This window comes from Protomyctophum parallelum (genome assembly GCF_964188405.1).
Source record: "Protomyctophum parallelum genome assembly, chromosome: 9".
In the NCBI taxonomy this organism is placed as follows: Eukaryota; Metazoa; Chordata; class Actinopteri; order Myctophiformes; family Myctophidae; genus Protomyctophum; species Protomyctophum parallelum.
This window is the reverse complement of record NC_139706.1, coordinates 24,394,639-24,419,317: the sequence shown is the minus strand read 5'-3', so window position 1 is coordinate 24,419,317 and position 24,679 is coordinate 24,394,639. Positions and strand designations below refer to the sequence as shown.

Genomic DNA, 24,679 nt, shown 5'->3' with positions numbered 1-24,679 from the left:
GCCAAGTAATCAGGTGGCATAAATATACAGCTGTATTAACTGGGTTATTCTTAATCCCTTTACCTGTAAAAGGTTTACATGCATGTTTCTGAAATAAAAATGACTGCCAAAAGTGAAGAAAAATTATGAGATTGATGCATTGCATGAAAACACACATGTATACCTACCGTATACATACATTTAGTTCTAGCTAAATCCTTGTCCTCACTGGAACGCTATGCTGATGTACAGTACAGTATGTGGATTAGACGTATGCATGTGCTGCAGATCAGACTTACATTTCAACTGTGACTTGAAATATAGAATTTATGTAGCCTGGTTTGGCGGACCAATTAGAGAGGATCAATAATCCATGGATAAACCATACGTTAACTGTGTGGCAGAAGGTTGTGAGATCATGTGGTTTAAAAAAAATCACACCAGTGTGAACCAAGTGGTGCAACTCCCGTCTATTGGTTCTCTGTATCGTTCCAATTTGTATCATTCCAATTTCTTCTCTGTATCGTTCCAATTTCTTCTCTGTATCGTTTGCGTCCAGCAGGTGGCCATGTCACATACTTCTCTCGTTCCAATTTCACGCATGCGCACACCACTCGTGCTCACACAGGTACATCACAAACAAACAGGTACACAGACATTGCATGCTGGATGTAGAAGTGGTTGCACCACTTACATTTTTTGAAACTTTTCAGATGGTGTGCCTTCGATACATATTTTGCCCCAAATAGAGGTGACATTAGATTTAAGTCATGGATAGAGAAAGATGTCACAACTTATGTCATTTATACAAAGAAGTGAAGTCGATAGTTTCAGATCAATACAAGTCAAATATGGTTTCGAACAGGCTGACTTTTACAGATATCTCCAGGTGCGGCACTATATTAATCAAGAATGTAAACTCAGAGAGTTTTCTGCAGTTGAATCAGAGTTTTTTTCCATATTGAAGTCAGCTCTCACAGTGGAGCCAAGTAAGTCCATCTCTGAGTTATATGGAGCCATTTCAGATGCTAAAAATGAAAGCACGTTGTACATCAAAGAGAGATGGGAGAGGGATGCAGGAATTGAACTCTTGGAGGAAGTGTGGGAAGGGATCTGGGAGTTCCAGTCTACCTCAACTTGTTCTATGGACTGGAGAGAGCATTGTTGGAAAAATATTATTAGATATTTTAAGACCCCGTATCAGGAAAAAATACAAAGGGGATGATAGGCCGTGCTGGAGGCAGTGTGGGGCAAAGAAAGCCAACCACTTCCACATTTTCTGGGGGTGCCCCAAGTTGGGGGTGTTTTGGAAAAATATTCACAAATCACTGTGTTCAGTATTTAATACTCCAATACCTTTTAACTTCACAACCTTGTACCTGGGCCACATTGAATGTCTTAACCAGTCGAGATACACAAAGCTACTGCAGGTGCTCTTGGCAGCCAGCAAAAAGTCAATAACAAGAAGATGGCTATCCCCAATCACACCCACAATGGACGATTGGCATGGAATAGTCCTGGATATTTTCAAAATGGAGAAATTAACATACATGTTAAGAACTAGATTAGACAATTTCTACCAAATTTGGAACAACTGGATAGTGCACATTGCCCCTCTGAGAGCGGACTTTGTGTGATCTCACTGGTCCTGTGCCTGCTTTACGACTGTAGAAAATGTTCAAGACACCTCTCTTTCTCTCATGGTCGGTTGTTTTTGTCCCCCTCAGCAATGGTGTATATACTTTCGTTTTTTTTGTTGGTTGTTCTTTTTGTCCTCCTGAAATGTTTAAATCCGAAGTGATATTGCCCTGTTTGTCCCTGTTCAAGTGTGGACTTGATGTCACATGAAAAAGGACTATACAGAGACATTGGAGTTGGAGCCACATGGAGGGGGGATGAGGGAGTGAAGAGGGGTGGGAAAAAGAAAAAAAAAAGAATCTTGGGAATTGCTCGTGTGTCATATGTGAAAATGCTATCTGTAATGTTCTGCTCTTTCCAAATAAAACAAATATTATTTAAAAAAAAAAAAGAATTTATGTAGCCTACATATAAGTATTATGAAAACATCGTTAGCTACTGTATAGTATCAGGGACATATTTAGAAATTATTGCAGACACACTAATTAGCCCACAAAATGAGAAGAGATAACAGTTTGGAAAGGATGTCATAGAAGTCCATGTGCTAGTTATGTCAGAACTCACTAACCTTTAACACATTTTTTTAAAGAAAATAGTACAGTACATAATCATGAACATATCAGCAACTGAACCAATATAGTCCACAAAACATGAGTAGGAACAGTAGGACCTGTCACACAATGAATGGCAAGTTTTGAGTGTTTGTGCAAACACGAACATTGAATGCCATTGACAATGAATGGAGTGTAAACTTGTGCAAACACAAACATTGCGTAAACATAAACATTGAAGACGAAGGTGCAGGACGCAACATTTTCATTGGCAGAATGATCCCCTCACTTCACAAGGGTGTGATTTTATTTATTTTGTTACCGTGGCCTCATTCAGGGCTCTGGGCAGCCACAGCAGGGGACAACCTTCTAAGGCCATGTCGAAGGCTGTGAGACATTTCCAGTCTGCATCAAACAATCCATTATTGGGATGGTTTGTCCTCCATAATCCTTTATGTTTCTGCCCTATAGCACCTGCTCTCGTATTGGCTCCTGCAGGGACGGGAGAGAGCTCGCTGTCGTGCACTCAACCTCTTTAGCACTCACAGACCTGATTTGGAGAATTCACACAGAGACTGTGGCAAATAAGGCGAGTACAATGCCTGTACAACCTCAAGCAGCTGAAGATGGTCCTGAAATCTTTCTCTACTCTGCTACAATCCATGAGTAGGGCAGAAATTTAAAGGATTATGAAGGACAAACCATCCCAGTAATGGAGTTTTTGATGCAGACTGGAAATGTCTCACAGCTTTATTGTGCTGTAGGCTTAGAACGTTTTTCCCTGTGGCTGTCAAATAAAAATAAAAATAAACATAACAAAACAAGAATAAAACATGAACTTCATTCAAACGTATGAATCCCGAGCAGCTGCTCAAAAAGTTACCTCCACAACATGTGTGGGTCAACCAATTGGAAGACAGAGGGACGGGGGCTGTGACGCCACATGGGTCGATATCAATACATCGTCATCGAGTAGCCTAGAGAGCTAGTCGAGCCCACAATATTTCTTCAGGAACAGTATTTTCTAGTTAAAGTAATGATAATTGTGCAGTTACCTTAAGAAGACCCGCCATGCAGTACTAAACAGAGTCCTCCAGGAGTATATACTAAGCCTCCCTCATTTCTGTCTCTACAATAAATAAATATATTTGCCAAAAATAGCCAATCTACAAGCTCACAAAACAATAACTTACCCCTTTATCATTTACATACTGAGGTGTAGGCCAGTCCCATTGCCTAGCCCTAGCACCTGCTGCTGCTTGGCACCAGACCCCTGATACATTCCATTTCTAGCACTGAATCTGGATTATACACCAGATGTTCTTGAATAATGCTGATGCTCTGTATGGGTGCGAGTTCATGCCTCCTCTGAATTAAAGTCAACTTGCTCAACCTCCCTTCCATCCCATATACCTTCAAATGGATTGCACCATTTCTTATTTTTTTTGGGTGGGAGAGCTATTTTTCTTTCATATAATTTGCACCCTTTGCTGAAAAATAAGACTCTAACTTGAACTTGAAAGTATCCCAAATACATCACAATGTCCAAAGGGCGAATGGCTGTCTGCCAGGGCACCAATTCAACTCCAGAAAAGCTGAATAATACATGCATATCTTGCTGTGATCCAGCGAATTCAATAGCCTATAGAAAAGGATTGCTCTCAATGTAAACCATTTTGCTAGAGGCCGTTCTCTTTCCCCAGGTCCAGTCTCCCATAAATAATTTGCCTTCAACCTTCACATGCATAAAAATTGCAACTTGTTGGTTATGAGAAAGAACAGTGTAGATGCACCTTGAATGCCAATGTGCCGATGAATAAACAATGTCTCACTGCTCCAGGAGCAATGCAGAGCTCTGCCAGGAGACTGCTTTGGTTCCACGGGTTCTCCTAATGGGTTTTTGCCACAGAGCAAGTCATTCAGTCAGCTGTGAATGGAGGGCTGCCTATTTTGATGATTTACTTTAATACTTTTTTTTTTTTTAACTAAGCACCAATACAAAGCACCAATACCCAAGGACAACCTTGACTAATGGTTTGTGATTAACCTTACAGCTCAGTTCAATTTAAATGGTGACCGAAACAACTTTTTTGACTTGAGCTAGAGCTACTTTCAAAATAATTGGTAGGGGTTTCTTGTATATAACTTTGTAATGCTACTGTTTGTGATACAATACCTGGCAACAAAGTCTTATGCACACCTGATAGGCTCTGAGACAGGCTCAATGTGTTCAGAAAGAATGCACATAAAGTGCACAAGAAGGTCTTTGACCGAAACGTTGCCCAAATAAAGTGTTCATATTGCAAGTGCAGACGATGTGCGGGTCTTTGTGCACTTTGTGCATTTCTTCTGAACACTGTGATACAATACCTGAAAACAAATGGTATTGCATTGTGGGTTTGAGCCGAGGCCATTTTTTATGTCAATCAATCAAGTCACCTTAATTCAAGTGGCAGATACCTTTTTTATTTGACATTTAAATAATATATTTTTAGGGCATGTCATGTGGTCTACATGCACAGCCTTTGTGATCTACTTAGTACTTGGGCTGCCACCCCTGGCCTATAGCCTATCCTTTGAAGAACAGCCTAATTTCATCCATTGTGTGCAGGCATGTGCAAATTACTACTTAAGGCAGTGGTGATAATTAAAATAACGTAGGGCCTAATCGTCAATAAGTGAAATTATTTGTACAACACAAATGGCCTCATGGATACACACAAAAGCATGATTAAGATGGAAAAACGATATTGAGGCATCAGGCATGGCATCAGACATCAAGTAATAGTTGTCTGTCCTTGCTCTGTAATGGTTGTGGTACTACTGTGCCACCTGCTGGTGTATCTAAAAACAACAACATCTGCACAGGCCATTCAGTTTGAACAACCTCTCAAGTGAGAATATTTTGTAATAAAGAGATCAAATTATAATCCGATACACAATATATGTCTTTATTTTTTCTTTACAACTCTCCTTAAAATAAAATAAAATAAAACATTAACCCAAAAGTATATCCTTTACACTTACAGAACTGAAATTGAAGTATGCTCTTAAACATTTAATAACATCACCATATTATGTACTGTAAATCACCACATTGTTAAAAGATCCCTAAAAAGAGAAGCAATAATTTTGTGACACCACAATGTCATACCAAATTGCCATACCATACTGTCCTAATGATTGCGTTAATCATGTATATTATATCTCATACTATGGTTGCTGTGACCTTCACCGAAACCATAGCAAGCCATTTGTTCTTCCCAGATTGTAATTAGTGTCCCTTTCACAAGAGATAAGTGCAAGTTAGAGACAAATAAATCACTATCGTTGATTTGACCACCAAAAGTGCTTATTCATCTACAATTATTCCAAGCATTAAGTAAATACTAATATTAAAGGTATATTCAGTGATTTCACTTAATTCAAATATCACTTATTTTTTTGTTTTGTTGTGACAATCCTCTCTACTATAGAGTGTGCTGACCATATAAGGAGTTCCTCCCTGTCCCCAGTTAACCCCTGGGGGTCAAAATACCTTAGGTTTAGTTTTTGGCTCTCTATCCTGATTGGATGAAAGGCTTAGGTCCCAGCCAAAAACGAAACCTAAGGTTTTTTGAGTGAAATCACTGAATATACCTTTAAAAAAACAAAACAAAAAAAGATCTATGTATATGAGGTCAAATAAGACATTCAGTTTGAAACACAGTTACCCTTAAAAGTGCATGAGGCTGGGTTGCCTGGTGGCTCAGCCAGTTAGTAGTGTCACCTTCCCACTAGATGATACCGGCTCAACTCTACTCGACTTTACTCTCCTTTTTTGGTTTTCCACTGGGACAAAGTAGTTCCTAGAACCTGGTACTTCTTTTTGACATCACCTCTGTCGTGTTGAAGCGATACTGAAAACACTGCAAACTACTGATTGGCCAGAGAGAATCGTCACTTGCAGATCACTCCCCCATCGAGCATGGAAGCAGAGATTGAACAATGCCGACAAGTCGGCATTGTTCTTCAGAGCACTCTTACACAGAGGGGTGGATGTTACTACTGATCGCGTTGAGACACTACCATGTAGTGGAAAACCACACATAGACCATATGCTCCCACTGAGCATGAGGAAGCAGGTTAGAATCCGAACCCTGCCTGGTCTCTCGCATGTCTCTCCTCTCTCTGCTCTAGTTTCCTGTCTCTCTACAGTACACTAACCTATCTGAAATAAAGCATAAAAAGACCCAAATAAATCAAATGCATGTGGCTGAAGCTGGTTTCGTAATGATTTTTTTTTTTTAGCTAAAATAATATACATTACACTAGCCACATATTATATGTAACACATGTATTGCCTATGCAAATATAGTTAAAGTGAAGCTTTTATCTTACATAATATGTACGTTCATGTAGGCCTGTTTTAAAAAGATTATCACGGACGTAGTTGTTACTGTACCTTTTCGTTTCACATTGTTCATACCAAAAATAAAATATGAATATCATCCACCTTTTTCTCAACATGTTCAAATCCTATCAACTCTTGCATATCATAGGATATGACAGGATTCATTCATTCCTTATGAACTCCCTTTAATAGAATATACTACACAATTAGCACTTCAAACAGTATCAATGCCTTTGTCACTCTTCTTTCTGTAGGTTTTATGAGGTTAAACACACAATGCCTTCAGCTCAACAGTCAGTTGGTCTGGCAGGGGAAACTGCTGGTCTCTTTTGGCCCCAGTTGGAATCAGAATAAGGTCAGTGGTTACTCGTAACCCCCGGCTTCTGATCTCAGTCCAGTCTGATGAAAAGCCCCATGACCCAGGGCCTTGGAGAGCAGTCTGTGTCTGTGGGGAGACATGCAGCCGTGGCTAGGCATGTATCCAGCAACAGCTTTGCCAGATCTGATGGGTTTAGGTTTTGGAGATGCATAATACCCTTCCATGTGGTCGTAGTGTGTGGGCCTGACTTTAGTGCTCTGTGTCCTTCTGTTGGAAAAGGAACCCTGGCGCTCTGAATCACGAGGAGATTTAGTGCGATAATGGTGGTAGTGACGATGCTCTTTGGTGCTCTGTGATCGACCTGGTCTCCTCGGGACGTTGGGCTTCAAGTGGCTGGAGTAACTGTTGGCAGCATTGGTCATCATCAACCTCTCCTGTTCAAGAGCACGTGCACTAAATCTGTTATTGGCCTCAATGTTCTTCAGGTTAGAACACCTCTCTGGAAGTGAGGGGATTTTACGTATCTGAGGCTGCTGCTGTGACTGGTGTACGGGTGGGGAAGCCTGTTTGACCTGAATCCTCCTGGGTACATTCTCTCTCCTAGGTGGGATTAGTTCCTTTTCAGGCCAATGTCTGCTCTGTTGCCTGGCGACCTCAGGGTCTGTCTGTTGGTGCCCTGGGGAAGTTGGGGATGTAGCAACTACTTTACGTTGACTGTCTACCTTGTCGATGGAAAGAAGGCAGGCATTCCCTGGGTCTGACTTGCTCCTTGTGTGCATTATCTCTCTACCTTGATAGTCGATAGGTGAAAGGGGATTTTCATAGGGGGACATAATTGGACTAGTGGTCTTATGCCTATATCTGTTTTCTTGTGGGACTGGTTGGTAGACAAGTCTATCAAAACCCTCTGCAACTCGTCTTTCATAATCTGTGTCCTTGCTCTCTAACAAGATTTCCTGGTTTGCTGATGGGACATGATGCGGAGGGCAATAGTAGTAATCAGACCTTCCACTATCCCTACTGGAACGCAAAGTATAGGACTGACTATGTCTGATGCTGCTTTGGCGGTATGGGTCGATATAATAGTGAGAGTCATGTACTGGTCTTGCATCTGAGTAGGGATTGCAACGGTACTGAACGCGTCCATTCTCAAAGTATGGCTCAACAGGGTGGAGGTCTGGCTGAACCAGCCATTTGTAGGGGGTTTCCTTGACCGAGGGCTGATGGACGTAAAACATTGTGTCAGGCGGAAGGACTTCAGTCTCTGCAAGTTCATAGTGACTTATCTGAGGAGCGTGGAAGGAGTGAGATCTACGGATCGCTGGAAGCTCCACTACTCTATCACTTGACCTTTGCCACTGGCCCCATGGCCTGTGTGGGTCGCCCATCAATGGATCATCTCTGAAGGGACCTCTATTTTGAGGCGATAAGGGCTGCCTTAAGCCTAAAGTGTTGTAATTGCTTTCAGGAGGAACCTTGTATACGCTCTTCTGCCCTGAAAGGCGATGAGGCAAAGCCCCAGGTCGAGGATAGTGCGGTACAGGCATCTGTGAAGCCACATTGGTTCTGTGGTGACTGTAGTCATTCTCAACTGTGCCCAGACCTCTGTGCTCTTCTGGGCTGTAGTGGGCTAAGGATGGTTGAGACGGACGTGGCAGGACCTCCTCAACCGAAGCAGGCATCGAGGTCTCAGCCAAAACAGTTCTAAAGTTAAAGACATTGACAGAATCAGTGTGATCATAGACAGCTGAGTTTGACGGGCTCTGAATGGAGCAAACTGGCTGGATGGGGGTTGAGACCCCAATATTATGATAAGTAGGTTCTGTCTGTGTGCTATTAGGTCTGAGAAACTCCAGGGACTGCTTTTTCTCCTCTCCATGTTCCCTCATTTCTGTGTTAGCCTCGTCCAAGCTCCCAGAACCTAGCGGGCTGACGTTAGGGGTGAAGTTACTCCTTTCCTGTCGATCATTCACTTGTAATGGCTCTGAGCTTAGATGTGCAGGACGAAAATAAACAGGTTTAGGACTACAACGGCTCTGATTAGGGGTACGAGCTTGGGGTGACAGCGGGGAAATAGAAGTCATCGGAGAGTGCCCCTGAGGGTACGCCTGGACATGGAGAACAGTGGGTCGATGAGGTCTTTCCTGTGAATGTGGAAGGTCTGGTCTGTGGAGAGCATATGATGGGATGTGCATGCGCATGCTTCTCTTCTGGGAGCTATTGCTGGCCTTCTGGGCAGATTCGGCCAGAGCAAGAGCCAATTTGCGTGCAGCGCTGGTCAATGGAGGGTGAGGAGGCAGAACAGACACTGAACTCATAAGTCTATCTGCTCCTGGGGAGGCATAAGACAAACAACGCTACAGTATGACAGGACAAACAATGCTATGATAAGACATGATGGGACAAGACACAAAAGCTTTGATAAGAAACTATAAGAAATTATAGCTGAAGTATAAAAGATATATTACCGCTACTACTAATAATGATTTATTTCATGCAAACATATAAAAAAAAATATATATAAAAATATATTTTCAATTTGAGTGTTCATTTGATTATGACAGTATATTTTAGTACTAACCTGGATCGGGCAGGTTCTGTGCAGACTGGCTAAGGTCCGATAGGGCTGAGGCCTGGCTCAGTGTGCTGGGTGGACTGCCACTTTGGCAGGAGGTTCTCTGCTCCTTCCCATTTGTCGGCGGAACCTCACACCTTTCCACTGGAGGAGAGGAGGGGGCAGGTGGAAGAAAGGAGGATGCAGAACCCCGAGGGTCAGACACATTGCGTGATGTGGAGGCAGACACAGCATGCGCATCTGTTTCAGCCACAGGGGTGGACTTAAAGGACCTCTTCCTGAGTTTAGGGGATAGCGGTTGTGAAGCCTTCTTTCCCCTTTTCCCACAAATTGGACTAATATCCGGTGACTGAGAACTGTTGGTGATTCTATATGGGGAGGAGATGAGTTCTGATTCACTGGAAACCCCAGCACTTTTCCTCCACCTGCCGCTCTCCCTGTTGTGCCGAGGTCCAGGTATCGCCAAAGGAGGGCTGCACTGAAATGACATGGGGTCAAAGTCCAAGGTGGAAAAGCCTTCAGCTGGAGGGCAAAGGTCAAGGTCGTCCTCCTGTTGTGAAAGCGAAACGTGTGCTGAGGCACGTGCGGGATCGGCGCGGATAGGATCAGCGCTGACATGGCTCTCATTCCGTAGGTGACTGTTGTGTTCGCCTTTGTCAACCCTCAAGTTGGAGGTGATGGCCTCGCTGGTGGAACGAGGTCTAGTAGGACGGTAGCTCTGCGGCTCCCCTGGTCAGAAGGAAACAAAGATGATGCAGATATTGAGACATTTAAAGGTCAAAGAATATCATCTTTAGAAAATAAAGCACATAAAGATCAATTCACACATTCACCCTTTCCTAGTCTCTCAGACGGACAGACAATTTGCACACACAACTTTTGAATGATTCTGCCTATCAGTCAACGGAGTCAGCAGATTTCCCCCCCCCCCCCCCCCCACGCAGCCGCATAAATAAGTCTACTCTAATTCAAATGAGTCAATTTGGACTAGCTTGCTGCTTAGAAAAAAATGAAATTCTAAAACATTCTTTTTAGATTTTGTTCTTTTGTGGCTTTTGCCTTTTTTATTTTATTTTTTATGGAGGGATAGGTATACAGTAGGGAGTAGGCTGACAGGAATTGGGGAGAGAGAGATGGGGGCGTGACACGCAGTAAAGGCCGTCGGGATCGGGAGTCGAACCCGCGGCACACTGCCAGACTGGATTAACAGCCGCATGGTGCCCAGACGGCTACACCAGCTGCCAATTCTAAACTATTTAAAAGATATTTTAAATAGTGAACGGAAATGACAAACAGACTTTCAGGAGGCGTAGATACAGACTCTCTGTAGTAGCACACTTGAGGCAAGTAATATGAACACATTTTCCTGATGTCAATCAATACCAGTGTAGAAGTGCTCAAATTCTTTGTTCATTCACTTTCTCACATCATGGTATGTTAGGAATGGGTGTTAGAGCTCTGCCATCATAATACAATTTGTGTTTTTATTGCGAGCATAATTACCTTCCACATTGTGCAAAGAGGTGAGAGATTCCTCACTTTTGGTGGAACGCAGTGTACCACAATCTCCTCTTCCACCTGCACATACAGTATATGCACAGCAATTAGGCAAGAAACCTGCCTGTCACCTCTCATTCAACAGTTCCCTGAACAGTTAATGTGAAACAAAAACTACAAAAATGTATTTTGGCAGGCCTTGATGGTGTCCTAATGCCTGATTGATTCTACACTTGGTTGCATACTGAAAATAGCTCACAATGTGTTGTGAACTTGTAGATCTGCTATTTTCAGAGCGCAACGAGCGAAAACCAAAGCAAAACCAAACATAAAGTGACTTGTCTTTCAGTTCTACTTGATCACTTATCCAGTCCCTCCCTAACATTTTAGTGTAGTTTTTATTTGTTGACAAAATTGTCAACATATTTAGTCAGTGGGCATAAAAAGTAGTCAACGTTTTTCATCATAGTTTTAGTCGACAAAAATCAACATTGCTTAGCAGTGTTATGACCTGGCAGTGCGATGCTTTTGATCTCGTTGGGCTCGCTGGGGTGACGCTTCAGCTTCCGTTTAGACCCAGAATGGGACTTGCCCAGGTGGAAGAAGGACCGCCAGTTCCCCACAGGAGACTTCTTAACCTTAGCAGGAGGCCGCTTGCTGCAACAACATAGACACAAAACAGAGACCTTCAGTCAAAGGATTAAGCATTCCAAATACAGGTGTAAATATATGTACAAATTACAACATAATAAAGTAAAACATGACCAAGATATTAGGCATTAGTATGCAGAGACAATGGCAAAGCAACTGGCATGAAAGTTCAGCACATTCAGCAGTGATGTAATGTGAGCTCAGTAAGAACATCTTAAAAACTGTCAGTTCAAAGGAGAAAGCAGGAAAGATCACGAGACTCAACTCATAATCTCAGCACCTGATTTTAATGTCCTGCCCTCAGGCAGGAGATCTACTGCCTCTTTATTCAATAAGAAAAGGGCAGTACCTATTTCATCCCCTTTCTAATCTAACATAATATAATCTAGTGACTTGTCTGCAGACGATTGGACGATGATTTGAAGATTCTCATCAACTGTAGTGGCGTGAATGAAAAGCTGATTGCTTAACAGCTGATTAACGCTTGACTTCCGTGTTTTGTCTGTGATAACGCAAGGCATAGTGGTAAACACACAGGTCTGATGGGTTTGAGATAGATAGATAGATAGATAGATAGATAGATAGATAGATAGATAGATAGATAGATAGATAGATAGATAGATAGATAGATAGATAGATAGATAGATAGATAGATAGATAGATAGATAGATAGATAGATAGATAGATAGATAGATAGATAGATAGATAGATGGATGCGTTAAACCAATCAGATTACCTCTCCAGAGGAAGCTCGATGACTGTGTGGAACTTGCCGACCAGAGCCCCGGGTCCTTCCCCAACCTCAATAAAATCGCTTTGCGTGAGGGAGGGAGTGGGAGTGACAGGGGAGCCCAGCTGGGCCTGGGTACGAGCCTGGGCCTCCTCCAGTGACAGAAGCTTTGTTGAAGGCGAGCAGATCATCAGAGACTTGGGCCTGGCCAATGTGTTGTTACCTAAAAGTAGAAAAAGTACATTCCATAAAGACACAATTTGTTTAACGTGTTTATCACATACATACGCAAAGCTGTATGTAGTCATTGTTTGACATAGTGAGCTCCTTAAGGTCACTCGCAGTGCCACCTGCTAGCTTGCGCTGACTGGTCAGCTGCAGTATAAACTCTAGGGCTGATATGGCAGCTGACCAATCAGGGCAAGTTTAACACCCTTTCTGTATTTCTGTATCCCCCCCCCTCACCTAGGGTAAATAAAGACTGGGTATGTGATAAATATCTAAATATATATATAATGTACCCACCACATACACTATACAGTACATATACTGTATACAAATACACACACATGCACATCCTTTGAATGAGGAGTGGTCCCACACCTGTGTTCTCCCGTATGATGGCATTGAGTTTAGCGCTAAACAAAGCCTCCGTGTTGTTGAGGATGAACTCCACCACCACCGACTGGATACGCACCTCCATAAACGCTGCTGTGCCACTAAAACAGGCTGACTCAATCTGTCTGGACCTGAAAGACACAGTTACAGCACACCATGACCTATTTCACTGCTTAGAACCACTGGGACATGCTCTAATTCACTGTCACAGAAGGTCTAGAAGGAAACGCTATTGTTGGTGCGGTCCATATTTCATATTTTACACATAACCTACATGGCTAATGGAAGTGTTGGTGGTAAAGGTTTCACCTGAGCAGGTTGGGGGCCCAAACGATTGCCAGGTTTTTGGTGTGCATGTTAGTGATCGGGCTGAAGGTGGCTAACGTGGACAGATGTCTCATGAGGAACTCCAGAGTCCTGTGGATTCAAACAAAATACATGTGGTGTTATATGATCTATTCCATCTTGAATAAAATCAATAAATACGATGCAAATCAATGAAGTAGGGCTGCAACGATGGATCATCTACTTCAATTACTTTTTAGATTAATCAAATAAACAAGAAATGCTTTTTTTATTTTGCGTATATCAATGAATCAACATGGAAAAACATCTAGGGCTCCATCTTGTGCCAACCTTATCTCTTAACCCTAAACTTATTTGCCATTTTATACTATTTTGAAAGGCATCTACATCGAGACATTGTGAGCTTGTCGATCGGCTATTTTAACTATTTTAATATAGTAAAAAAAACGCAAATAAGTTTAGGGATAAGGGTTAAGGGGTGGCGCAAGATATAGTCCTATATCTATAACTGTTGCATGCACCAGTAGGCTACAATAATCATATCTTATGAGCTCAGTGCTGCTCTAGTCCAATATTGTAGCAGTAGATGGTGTTGTACAACTAGTAAGTTCAATACCAATGTAGTGCCCAAAGCCCTATACTTCTGGCACTACTGGTTACTGACGGTTAGGAGGTTGTTCAGACGTGTGTAGAAGAACTGAAGTCCAAAACGTTCCCATTCAGTTGGTATTAAATCATATTTATTCAAAGTCCAAAGCCCTATACTTCAGTCTAGAAATTAAATACAATTAAATAAACATAAACTGCCATTAACGCATACAGAGAACATCAGCCTAACAAACACAGTTTAAAACAGTGTGCCTCTGCCTGTCAGCAACAGCTGTGCTCAATCAGGGACTAGGCTTAAATACCCTGGGTAACCATGGCAACTTTGGCCTCGCCCTAGCCCTCCAAGCAGAACCCAATGCTACTGAAGTTTCTGACATTTGTTAGACCCAGTTCATTGGGTCCTGTTGCATCAGTACCATGCCACCTGGGGCCTGTTTCACGAAACTTGGATTAGAGATTAAGCTGGGATTTAACACATATCCTGGCTTAATATATCCTGGATCAGCGATTAACCGGTTTCATGAAAGTTGGTTAATCTTGCAAGATTAATTTAACCAGTTAACCTGGATATGTTGAGGCTTGATTTGGTTTCATGAAAGTGATGCTACATTAGTTACCATGGAAACTAATGCTTTGGACATAGCCAGGTTTAACCTAATCCTGATGTCTTTACTGTTCATTAAGCCGTCGAACTGATCACAAACCAATGATGTTTTCCAGATTTATTCAATTATTATGGGTTTATGTTGCCTTATTTGTATCAGTCTGCATTAAAGGACTAATTTAAGCACTATATAAAATCAAATAACCAAAATATATAGGCTGCACAACATCATGACAGCTTGTGAGCTTGTAGATCAGCTGCTTTTGGTGAATGTTCCCCATGAATAGGTTTGCTGTCGTGCAAGTGCATGGTTAAGAATAATTATTATATTATATTATATTATATTATTTTTTTATAAAAGTGAAAACCACTAAATATTACCATTACTCATTGGTTTACAACATATTACCATTGTAACGTTTCACCCACTACTAGTCCTACATACTTACACCTAGAAACCCCATTCAAACCTATTTAGGTTCATCCTACGGTGGACATGAAAAGGAATCTTTGAAATGTTTCATAGTTTTAGAAATATAGTGCTTTCAAATTTGAGACATTTATAGGCAGATAGTGGCACTTCAAAAAATCACTTTAACCTAGAAACTCCATTCACACTTTGTAAAATTAAGCTTACTGTGGAGACACATGCTGGAACTTTTTACTTTGAAATGTTTTGTAGTTTCTGAGTTATTTAACTTAAACGCCCAATGCATTCTCAATGGCAATAGCACAAACTCTGGCATGCTACATGAACCCATGACCCTCACCCTGTCTGGACAATAACCCCCTTCCCCAAAGGTAGCTCCCTCAGAGGAGGGAGTTATGGCCAAATACCACAATGCGACAATATCATTATGCTTACAATATTAAGAATTATGTTTTAAGTAGTAGTGGTAAAATGTAAACTATATTTTTGGGGTAGTTAATCATTCAGTCTATCCACTATTGAGAGTATGTTCTCTCTTTAATTACAGCAGCAGTATTTATTTTAGAAGCTTAAGTCCTTGTATCAGTAAGTCTTGAATAGATTAGTAAAGATAATGAGATATGCAGAAGGGGGCAGTAATGCCAACTATTAAGGATGCAAACTGCCTTAATACCCCATGAAGAAGAAGGATCAGTAAATCTGTGATCCACATAATGGGTCTAGAGACAAAAAGCCAGCCTGTCTATTAAGCCAGGCTTGCTGATCCCGGCTCGCCAAATCTGCCAATTCTGAGCCTCGCTTGGCTTTAGTGGAACGAAATAAACCAGGCTGTAAAGACCAGGATTGAAAAAGCCTGGTTTTGGCCTAAATCCTGGATTTGTTAATCCAAGTTTCGTGAAACAGGCCCCTGGTACGCGGACATTCATAAAACATAAACAACATGGATAACGCCTGTCTGCGCTCTTTGACGACATTTTTTCGTGTGAGGGTTTCTGAATATGTGAAGTATAAGTACCCATACATGCCGCTGCGAATATCTCCTGTGGCGCGGAAGCCGTTAAGTATTTTTTATCTTTGTTTGACCGATTTGGTCGCTTTGATTCTTCTCTTCCTTCCTTGTTTATTGACACCTCATTGTACCGCCTATCTGGCTAGCTAGTGGCGCTATAGCTATGACAGAGCAGATCAGAGGCAGGGACGTAGCCGGCACAAGCCAACCGCACACCGGGAGGCGGTACAATAAACGGTAAACAAACAAGAAGAAATAAAGCGACCAAATCGGTCAAACAAAGATTAAAAATACTTAACGGCTTCCGCGCCACAGGAGATATTCGCAGTGGAATGTATAGGTACTTAAAGTTCCCGAATTCAGAATAACGCAAACAAAAAAAGGCCGTCAAACGCCGCAGATTCAATCTTAGAGAGCATGTTTATGTCCGCGTTCCAGAATTCCCATACGGAAATATAGTCATGAACAGAGACCCTACATAAAACTCATCAAAATTTCAGAAAAGCTTTATGTAGGGTTCCGAGAGGGGCTAGCCTCGCCCATGCCCAGCTGTGATGTAATCAATATATATTCCATTTAAAATCAGTAGACATCGTATGGCTCTTACAACCAATATCAGTTATCTATTACCTGACCCATTTAAAAAAACAGTTTTGGCCTGGGCCGGCCTAGCAGTCCAAGCACCTAGGCTGGCAATCCGAGTTCATCCGAGGTAAACACCTACTTTCAAGAATAATGGTCTGTGTAAGGTCAAATTTATGCTCTGTCGCACGACGGTGTTGCGCACTGAAAATGGCAGACATACAAGCTCACAACGTCGTGAGTGCGGTCCGTTGTGAGCTTGTAGGTCGCCTACTTTCAGAGCGTGACACCGCTGTGTGGCGAAGTATGAATTGGGCTTCAGACGCACTGCATCATTTTCTAAAGCCATGCGCTTCCACTTCTGGCCACCAGGAGGCAACAGTGAGCCTGACCTGTAGTGTGGAGGGGGCAGTTGCTGGATGACATTGTGGATTTTGACCAGCCGCTCTTCATCTGTAGCTGCAGACACAGCTTCCTGTAAAGACAGAGCTGAGATCAGAGGAAGCTATTTATCCTTGGCATTCACCGTTTTTCGTCTCCTTTCATTTTCAACAAAACTTAATGTGGATTGTGCAGGCTGCCTTGGCTTAAGCCTGATACATAGGGTACTACTTTGGTGTAGGACAGTGTCCATAAAACGGATTATAAATTAAGCATTTATCCTTACACCATTTTTAAGGATTCACATTTCTTCCTAAAAAGCTTAGTACAGCAAACCGGTCCATAAACAAAGAAACATTGCTAGATTGGAAAGGATTCCCCCTCCATTATTTATTTACAATGGCTGTTACAATACCACCTTCCCATCCTAGTAGATCCCCAAAAACATGCTATAACAGGCTGTGGAAGCTCACCATTTATTTTATATTATAATAAACTGAACTAAATTTAAATTATATTAAAAACAATATATAGCATCAATGTCAGCATAAAAAATAAATAAAAATAAATGTGATATTTTTACAAGATTTTAACAACACAAATCAGGGGTTCCCTGGGACAAAAAATAATTTCAGATTAGGGTGAGCAGCAGACATATTAACCACTTAAACCCTTTATTTTTTAGAGAAATGGACTTCAGTTACAACTGTACTTGGATACAACAACTGTACTAATAATCCAGATTGATTTCCTGTTCCTTACTGAGAATCTGTCATAGAGTTGGTAGGTAAGCAGGGGGTTGGGAAGCTCTCTGAAGTACAGTTTGCACAGCGAGCCCACTGAGTGGATATCCTGCTTGAACACATCTCTAGTCAGGTCTGGGATCTGTTCCGAGTCAAACTCATGCCTGTATAGAGATAGACAGAAGAGGTATGCAGGGTTTAGTAAGTAACCCGGTAAGTATTTATTTATGGAATCTGTCGGCCTGTCTGTCTCCTGTATATCTCAAGAACGTTCCAACTTCACAAATCTAATCCAAGACCTGTGGGTGTGATATGTTGAGTGGGAAGTTGGCTGGACCGGCAGAAATTCACAATTCTCTATATCTGCACGCACGTATAGTGGCTAATTGCTCTCTTGTTTATGGACATTGTCACGTGTGGATCAATAAGGTAGGACCCAAGTGCAGAACAGGGAGGCGCAGAGAAGTCTAGAATGCTAGAGGGTTCATTCCAAAATCCAGGAAACAAGGCAACATCACACTTAACATACAACAATGATCTGATCTGACAAAGAACTCAACAAACCAGGGCTATAAATACACACAAGGAAAACAGGGCACAGGTGAACATACACAAAATCAAGACAGGGATTGGCTAAGAGACTAACAAGACACAGGTGGAGCAAACTAATAATCACAGGTGAGACAAGACAGGTAACCATAACCACAAAGGAAACCAGGGCACTAAATAGTACAAAATAAGAGCACAACACTAAAACACACAAACTAGGAACAAAGAACACTAGAACACAGCAGAAAACGTCAGATCGTGACAGACATTGCTTTAAGTTTTTATACAATTTTATCGTTTTTAATTGTGTGTCTTGTGTTTTTTATGATATTGAAATTGCACCAACAGAGGGGCACTATTAATTTTGTTGTGTGCTTCCTTACAATGACAATAAAGCAATTCTGAATTATGGAGACCCCTGATGTCGTCAATATGATGTTATAGTACCGACATCATAGACTGGCCTCTGTGTACTATGATAAAGGGTACTACTACTACACTAGGTACTCGGGTATAATGGGTACAATAGGTACTGCTTAACTGGAAGGGCATCGTTCTCAATGGGCATCGGCCTAGTTATTCTATTATATACAATAATTATTATAACCCGAAAAAAACTGACCTCAGTTTTTGGATGTTGGAAGAGATTCCAGACAGTCTGTAGATCCCGTCCACAACTCCAAGCTTCTCTATGAATTCAGCACAGGTCCTAATAACCTGGGGGACTAAGGAAGAGTTCACTTTATTATTTATTTATTCCATATACACATTTTAGGGTCCTGTGACATCATGTGGGTCAATACTGTGCTGCATCAATCATCACACATCATCATCATTATCATCATCATCATCACACATCATCCTCATCATCATCATCATCATACTGTACTTTTAAGACTCAAAGCTTGAAATTGTTGAATTGTGCTTTTTTAGTTTACCTTCATGTCCTGAGTTGAGGAGGTGTTCTCCCAGGTCACAGCCAAACACCCTCTCTTTGAGTATACCACGCTGACGTAGCTTCTGTGGGGACGGCCGTGACTTCATGAAGGTTCTCAGGAAAGTAACCAGCTTCCCATGCTTCTTACACACTGAATTAAACATATACATTTTCATATACATATACATATAAATTATTAATGTACATGACAGGTAAATGTTTCATTAGGTGTTTCTGTATGCCAGCATGATGTTAATTGTACAGGAGCTGTCCATGAAGGCACGCAGTAAATGAAACACACCTGCAATGATTGCTAAAACCTTTAGTTGTTTTTACCCACGAATGTCTGCTGTGCAAGTGTCCACAATAGCAGCTAGCCTAGAACAATACCTGGCTTTGTCACAGAGCTTGGAACGCATGGAGGAATCTTCTCACTTATCAGTTCAACACAGTCACAAGGGAAGAAGCCTACCTACAATACAGGGAGATTGATTGATTGATTAATTGATTGATTGAAAAATGTATTAACAGTTTGTAGACTAAGTTCGAGGAAAGCACAGGTCAATACAAGTCTACTAAGAGTATTGAAATACCCATAAAAGCACAATGGCTTGTTTACATTGGGGTCCTAATAGACAGGGATTGTAAGTACTGTATCTTGATACAGTACTTAAGAGGCATGGGATGGGATTGGGATGTAAAAAATCACTGTTGTAGACACCTTACCTGAAAGCCATGTTTCCCTCTCCACCAGCCAGTGTCTTCTTTAGGTGGCATGTCGATGACTGACACAATGTCCCCTACCTACAACATGAACAACATGCAATGAAAAAAGTGAAAAGGATGTTAGTGGAGTTAATTTCACAGCTGGCCAAAATAAAGCTAAAACTAGAAAAGGTCTCCGCCAGGCCGGGTTCCCTACCCAGGGCCAGCATTGCAATCTTTGGAAAACACTAATGGAATGGAATGTGAAAAATCGGACTGATACCTGTACATCTTGATCACGTGAAAAATCTAAATGGCACAAATGGGTGCGGGGCCTATATAGGGAGTTGCGTCATAATCAGAGGAATCTAGGGGAACACATTTGATTGTACGACCTACGGTTCAAGAATTATAGTCCAAAAAGTGAAGCAACCTGTTATAGCACCACCATGAGGCTGGTTTGAATTTGGGGAAGAGGTTCTTCCTTGGCCTAGTGGGAGCGTGCGTGTGCAAAGTCTCACACTGATCGGTCCAGCTGTGCTGGAGATTAGCTGCTCACAGGCACCCAGACAAAGAAACAAACTATGAATGAAAGAGACTCACAGACGGAAAGCGGTGAAAACCTAATCTCTGGCCTTCAGCCTAGTCTGGCGGAAATAAAAACCGTATCCATTATGTCCATTAAGCTGCACCAGTTACCTCAAAGGTCAGCTCATCTGCAGCCTGGGCAGTGTAGCGCTTGGTGACGTGGGCAGCAGCAATGGCAGGAACATTGATTGAGGAATCTTCAGAAACTAACAGATGGTTCCCCTTGTTGTCAATCTGTAACAGAAGAAGATATTTACACCCACGTAATCCAATATTGAAAGTATAAAATAGCGATTAGATTAGATTAATCCAGTCCTCCTAAACAGCCTACACTTTAATAATGTGGAGTGTAAGAGAACAGCTGATAAGAAGCTACCTCCATCCATGTTAGAACTGGACCACAGTTGATCTTGTTGTCAGCAATGGCTGAGAAGTGAGACAGGTAGGTGGCCAACATCTTGGTCACATCCTGTCAAGGTTTGGTTTAAATTCAGGAAATTTCAATTTAATTTCTCATGCAACAAAACGAAGAGAATACGTTTATATATACTAATCATTTGTGCAGAAAATGCCCACTATTATATTAACTTCACTTCTACCACTGTGTTTCATTTCAATAGATACAGTATGTTACGTAAGAGTTAAAAACTGAAATTCAACATTACCTCAACCGGGTCCTTCAAAACGTCATGGCGTGGTAGCTCCGTAAGCTGGGAGAAGCGTCGGTCAAAGATACACAAATGCAGGTGTTTGTCAAGCACCCGGAAGTCTTCATATGACCGTGTTACCAGCCAGCTTCGATTCTAGCATACACAAAAACAAAGATACACAAATGCAGGTGTTTGTCAAGTAGTCAGAAGTCTTCTAGGACCAGCTTGTTACCAGCCAGCTTTGATTATAGGCTATAAATACCACAAAGTATATTTTTATCTCATGTAAACATGACAGATGTAGCTAGAGGCTAAGTAACTTATTGTAACGTGCGCACACGTGTGTGTGTGTGTGTGTGTGTGTGTGTGTGTGTGTGTGTGTGTGTGTGTGTGTGTGTGTGTGTGTGTGTGTGTGTGTGTGTGTGTGTGTGTGTGTGTGCACAATATATAAATTAATAAACCATAGCATCTGTTCCATCATCCTAAATATCTCATGGAGAGTTCAGAGATAAAGCATCGGCTCTACTGTAAGTGATGTTACCTTACCTGACACGATATTTGGATGAGAAAGACCAGCTCCCTGTTCAGGCCAGCTTTCTGTCCTTCACCTTGTTCCTCTGCAAAGGCAAGCTGCAGAGAGAGGTGAGAAAGGGAAACAGAGACAAACAAAAACATAGAAAGGTAGAAAGTGGAGAGAGGAATTAGAATTTAAGTGATGATGGAGATCAAATAAATAATGGATGAATCCTCTGTGCATGACCTACTATACAAGAACAGCATGTACGACTAGATATTACCATCTACTCTAAAACCACTTTCATGTTTGTTGTTCAATACACACACTCAATGGCAACACTTAATGGTATGAATAAACTACTACATCACTTATTAAGTCTTTGGAAACATGGCAGCTATGAAAAATAAAACTTTCCATACCAGTGTACAAAATCTTATCTTACTGGGGAAAACAGAATCACTATGAATTGTACAGTATGACATGTATTGTACATGTATAATGCTCTAGGTGATCAGATGACACACCCTGGAGGCAATAAATACACAATTTCAGCAGAATTTTGCTCTGAACCTACTTTCCAAATGTACTATTAAGGAGATGATCAAAGCCTTGTGCTGGTTTTGGAATAAATTGATAGGCAGAGGAGACACTCCAAAGACCTGAACTCCATGGGAGAATTAGTTTATATATAACTGTAGATAACTGTACAGTAATCTAGATGTTATGTTACACAACACAACATGACCTAGTTAACCACCATGGCTCAACAATACAGCAAAACATGCACTCCCAACTCACTGAATGCCTTCAGTGATCGTCTTTAATTCACAGCAGCATTACAGAGAGGAGTTACTGGTCTAATACTAATAGAACATACTGATCCTGACATAATAACCACAGTTATTAGGTAATATAATTGCTGTGCACTGCACAGTCAAATCTGGAGTGTTCGCTTAACTTAACATTCCAGTGTAGTCATGTGGCTGGAGAGTTGATACAAACTGATCAGACAATAAATACTACTGTAGGTCAAGTTACTGCATGCAAGAAGCCCTTCTGGACAAAGAAAATAGGACAAATAGAGTTTCTTCAAGAGTTCATATTCTAGGCATGCTAGCTTACTTCATGATTCTCATTCCCGCAATAGTGCATCCATAGTGCAACAATCTATGTTACCATGACATGTTCACACATCCACCATTCCCGAAGACGTTCATAAATAAACAAACACTAAATCAGACTTCTACAGAGTCCTGTTACCTGCCACTAATGCATCTGAGACATCCACCCACAGCAGGCTGGCTGGATAAACTGTTTCTGTCATGGTGTGTACTGTAGCTGCAGTCGTGGTTCTCAATAAGCTGATGCCTTCCCTTGGCAGACAGTTGGAGTTAGGACCATGAGGCTTACCGCTCCTTTCAGCAGAGCTAAAGTGATGCTGCTTGCTTGCTGCCTGTCCTCAGCCCCTGCTTCCTGTGAAACGATCCGCGTAACATTCACACAGCACATTGAATCTAGTGCTCCATCAAAACAGGGGACGTGTTTCTTGTGTGTTTGCTCTTCATCCCTTGCTAGTTGCTACATCTCTCTCTCTCTCTCTCTCTCTCTCTCTCTCTCTCTCTCTCTCTCTCTCTCTATCTCTCTCTCTCTCTCTCTCTTTCAAATGCTCCCCCTCCTCCCTGCCTCCCTACATTTGTTCTGCATCCATCTCTGCCACCCACTCTCCATCTTAGGTTCCCAGACTGTAGACACACATTCACAATGTACAGTACAACAACACAGGGGAAGCTAAAGGTGAAAGATGATCCTCACTCATTACAAACCATCTGCGACCTTATGTGTGTATACCATGCATGTGTGTGCGTGTGCGTGTGTGTGTGTGTGTGTGTGTGTGTGTGTGTGTGTGTGTGTGTGTGTGTGTGTGTGTGTGAGTGCAGACATATGGGGAGAGGCAGGGTGCTGCTGCACTATTCTGCAAGGAGGTCATATGAGACGTAATCTTTGCTCTCCCTCCCCTGATGTGCCATTGTGTGAACACGGCGATGTGCACATGAGTCATGGGAGTCACCACGGGAACAAAAGAAACGTTCTCATCTGTCAAGCAACTTCCTGTTAGGATGAAGTCAGTATGTAAACAGAACGTCGACCACCATTAAGGATAACTGTTCATTTGATATACGCCACTGTAGTATATTTGATCTATTGTCATGGCATCTTCTTATGTCTTACAGTCTTACACTCTGTGCGTGTGTGCGTGCGTGCGTGCGTGCGTGCATGTGTGCGTGCATGTGTGCGTGCCTGCCTGCCTGTGCTGTGCACAAATGCACATTGTGTACAAAGCGTTAAGTGTAATTTACACTTTGTCACATAATGGCACCGCTCACTGGAAATAACTGCTTTTCAATTGAAGGCAATTTTCAGCAAGCAACATAGTCTTACGATTGGCTCAGCTGTGTGAGCCAATTTTCTTTCTCGCTCCAGAATAACATTTCTCTGGTTCAGACTGCTTGATCGTAGGCTTCTAGTGCCTTCCAAGGTCACTGTCTGCTGCCCTCCCTGACACCTTACTGATGGAGCCATAACAGCCTTGGCAGCCATGGAGTTGTAAGAGCATATAGGGCACTAACAGAAAGAGCACCGTGCTGAAAATTAAAACCCTCTCCTACCCGATACACTGAAAGCACTGTACTATCCACAGTACAGTACAGTATGTACGTCATGTTGGTTTTGTGTCAAGCTCGTCCTGCCAGCAGCGGGATGTGGAGGAATGGAAGACTGCTGCACTCTGCTGGCGGGCAAACTGAAATGCATGGCGGCTTCTCATCCACTTTCACGACTGGCTGAGTAACCATTTCTGCTTGGCTGCTTCTAATTATCACTACAGCAAACACACTGTTACTTAAAGCATGTTCAAACTTCCATAAACTACATTCATAATCCATAATGACCCACAGCAAGACATATGGTTCTATTGGGGGCCATCATTTAAATCCTGCATATGAGTATGCAGGGGTAAGTAATCTATCATTGACCTGTGGGACGTAACTTCATAGGACAACATTGCAGATTGGTTTTCCAAGTTCATTGCTTAATTTAAAAATAGAAAATAATAATAATT

General features: G+C 41.9%; 1 protein-coding gene across 1 annotated transcript in view; it reads right to left on the bottom strand.

The window, feature by feature from the left end:
* Nucleotides 1–5,815: 5,815 nt before the first annotated feature.
* The window catches only part of arhgap32a (Rho GTPase activating protein 32a), a 29,659-nt gene continuing 10,795 nt past the window's right edge, over nt 5,816–24,679 (bottom strand). The window contains exons 6-22 of the mRNA XM_083773069.1: nt 21,591–21,674; nt 21,060–21,197; nt 20,771–20,863; nt 20,506–20,628; nt 19,828–19,905; nt 19,492–19,573; nt 19,103–19,252; nt 18,787–18,889; nt 17,635–17,779; nt 16,884–16,966; nt 13,261–13,368; nt 12,937–13,082; nt 12,340–12,556; nt 11,464–11,609; nt 10,959–11,033; nt 9,462–10,184; nt 5,816–9,212 (exon numbers count right to left, since the gene is read on the bottom strand). Of these exons, the coding sequence (XP_083629195.1) occupies nt 6,925–9,212; nt 9,462–10,184; nt 10,959–11,033; nt 11,464–11,609; nt 12,340–12,556; nt 12,937–13,082; nt 13,261–13,368; nt 16,884–16,966; nt 17,635–17,779; nt 18,787–18,889; nt 19,103–19,252; nt 19,492–19,573; nt 19,828–19,905; nt 20,506–20,628; nt 20,771–20,863; nt 21,060–21,197; nt 21,591–21,674 (4,782 nt within the window). The 3' untranslated portion in view covers nt 5,816–6,924. The remainder of the gene's footprint in view (nt 9,213–9,461; nt 10,185–10,958; nt 11,034–11,463; nt 11,610–12,339; nt 12,557–12,936; nt 13,083–13,260; nt 13,369–16,883; nt 16,967–17,634; nt 17,780–18,786; nt 18,890–19,102; nt 19,253–19,491; nt 19,574–19,827; nt 19,906–20,505; nt 20,629–20,770; nt 20,864–21,059; nt 21,198–21,590; nt 21,675–24,679) is intronic.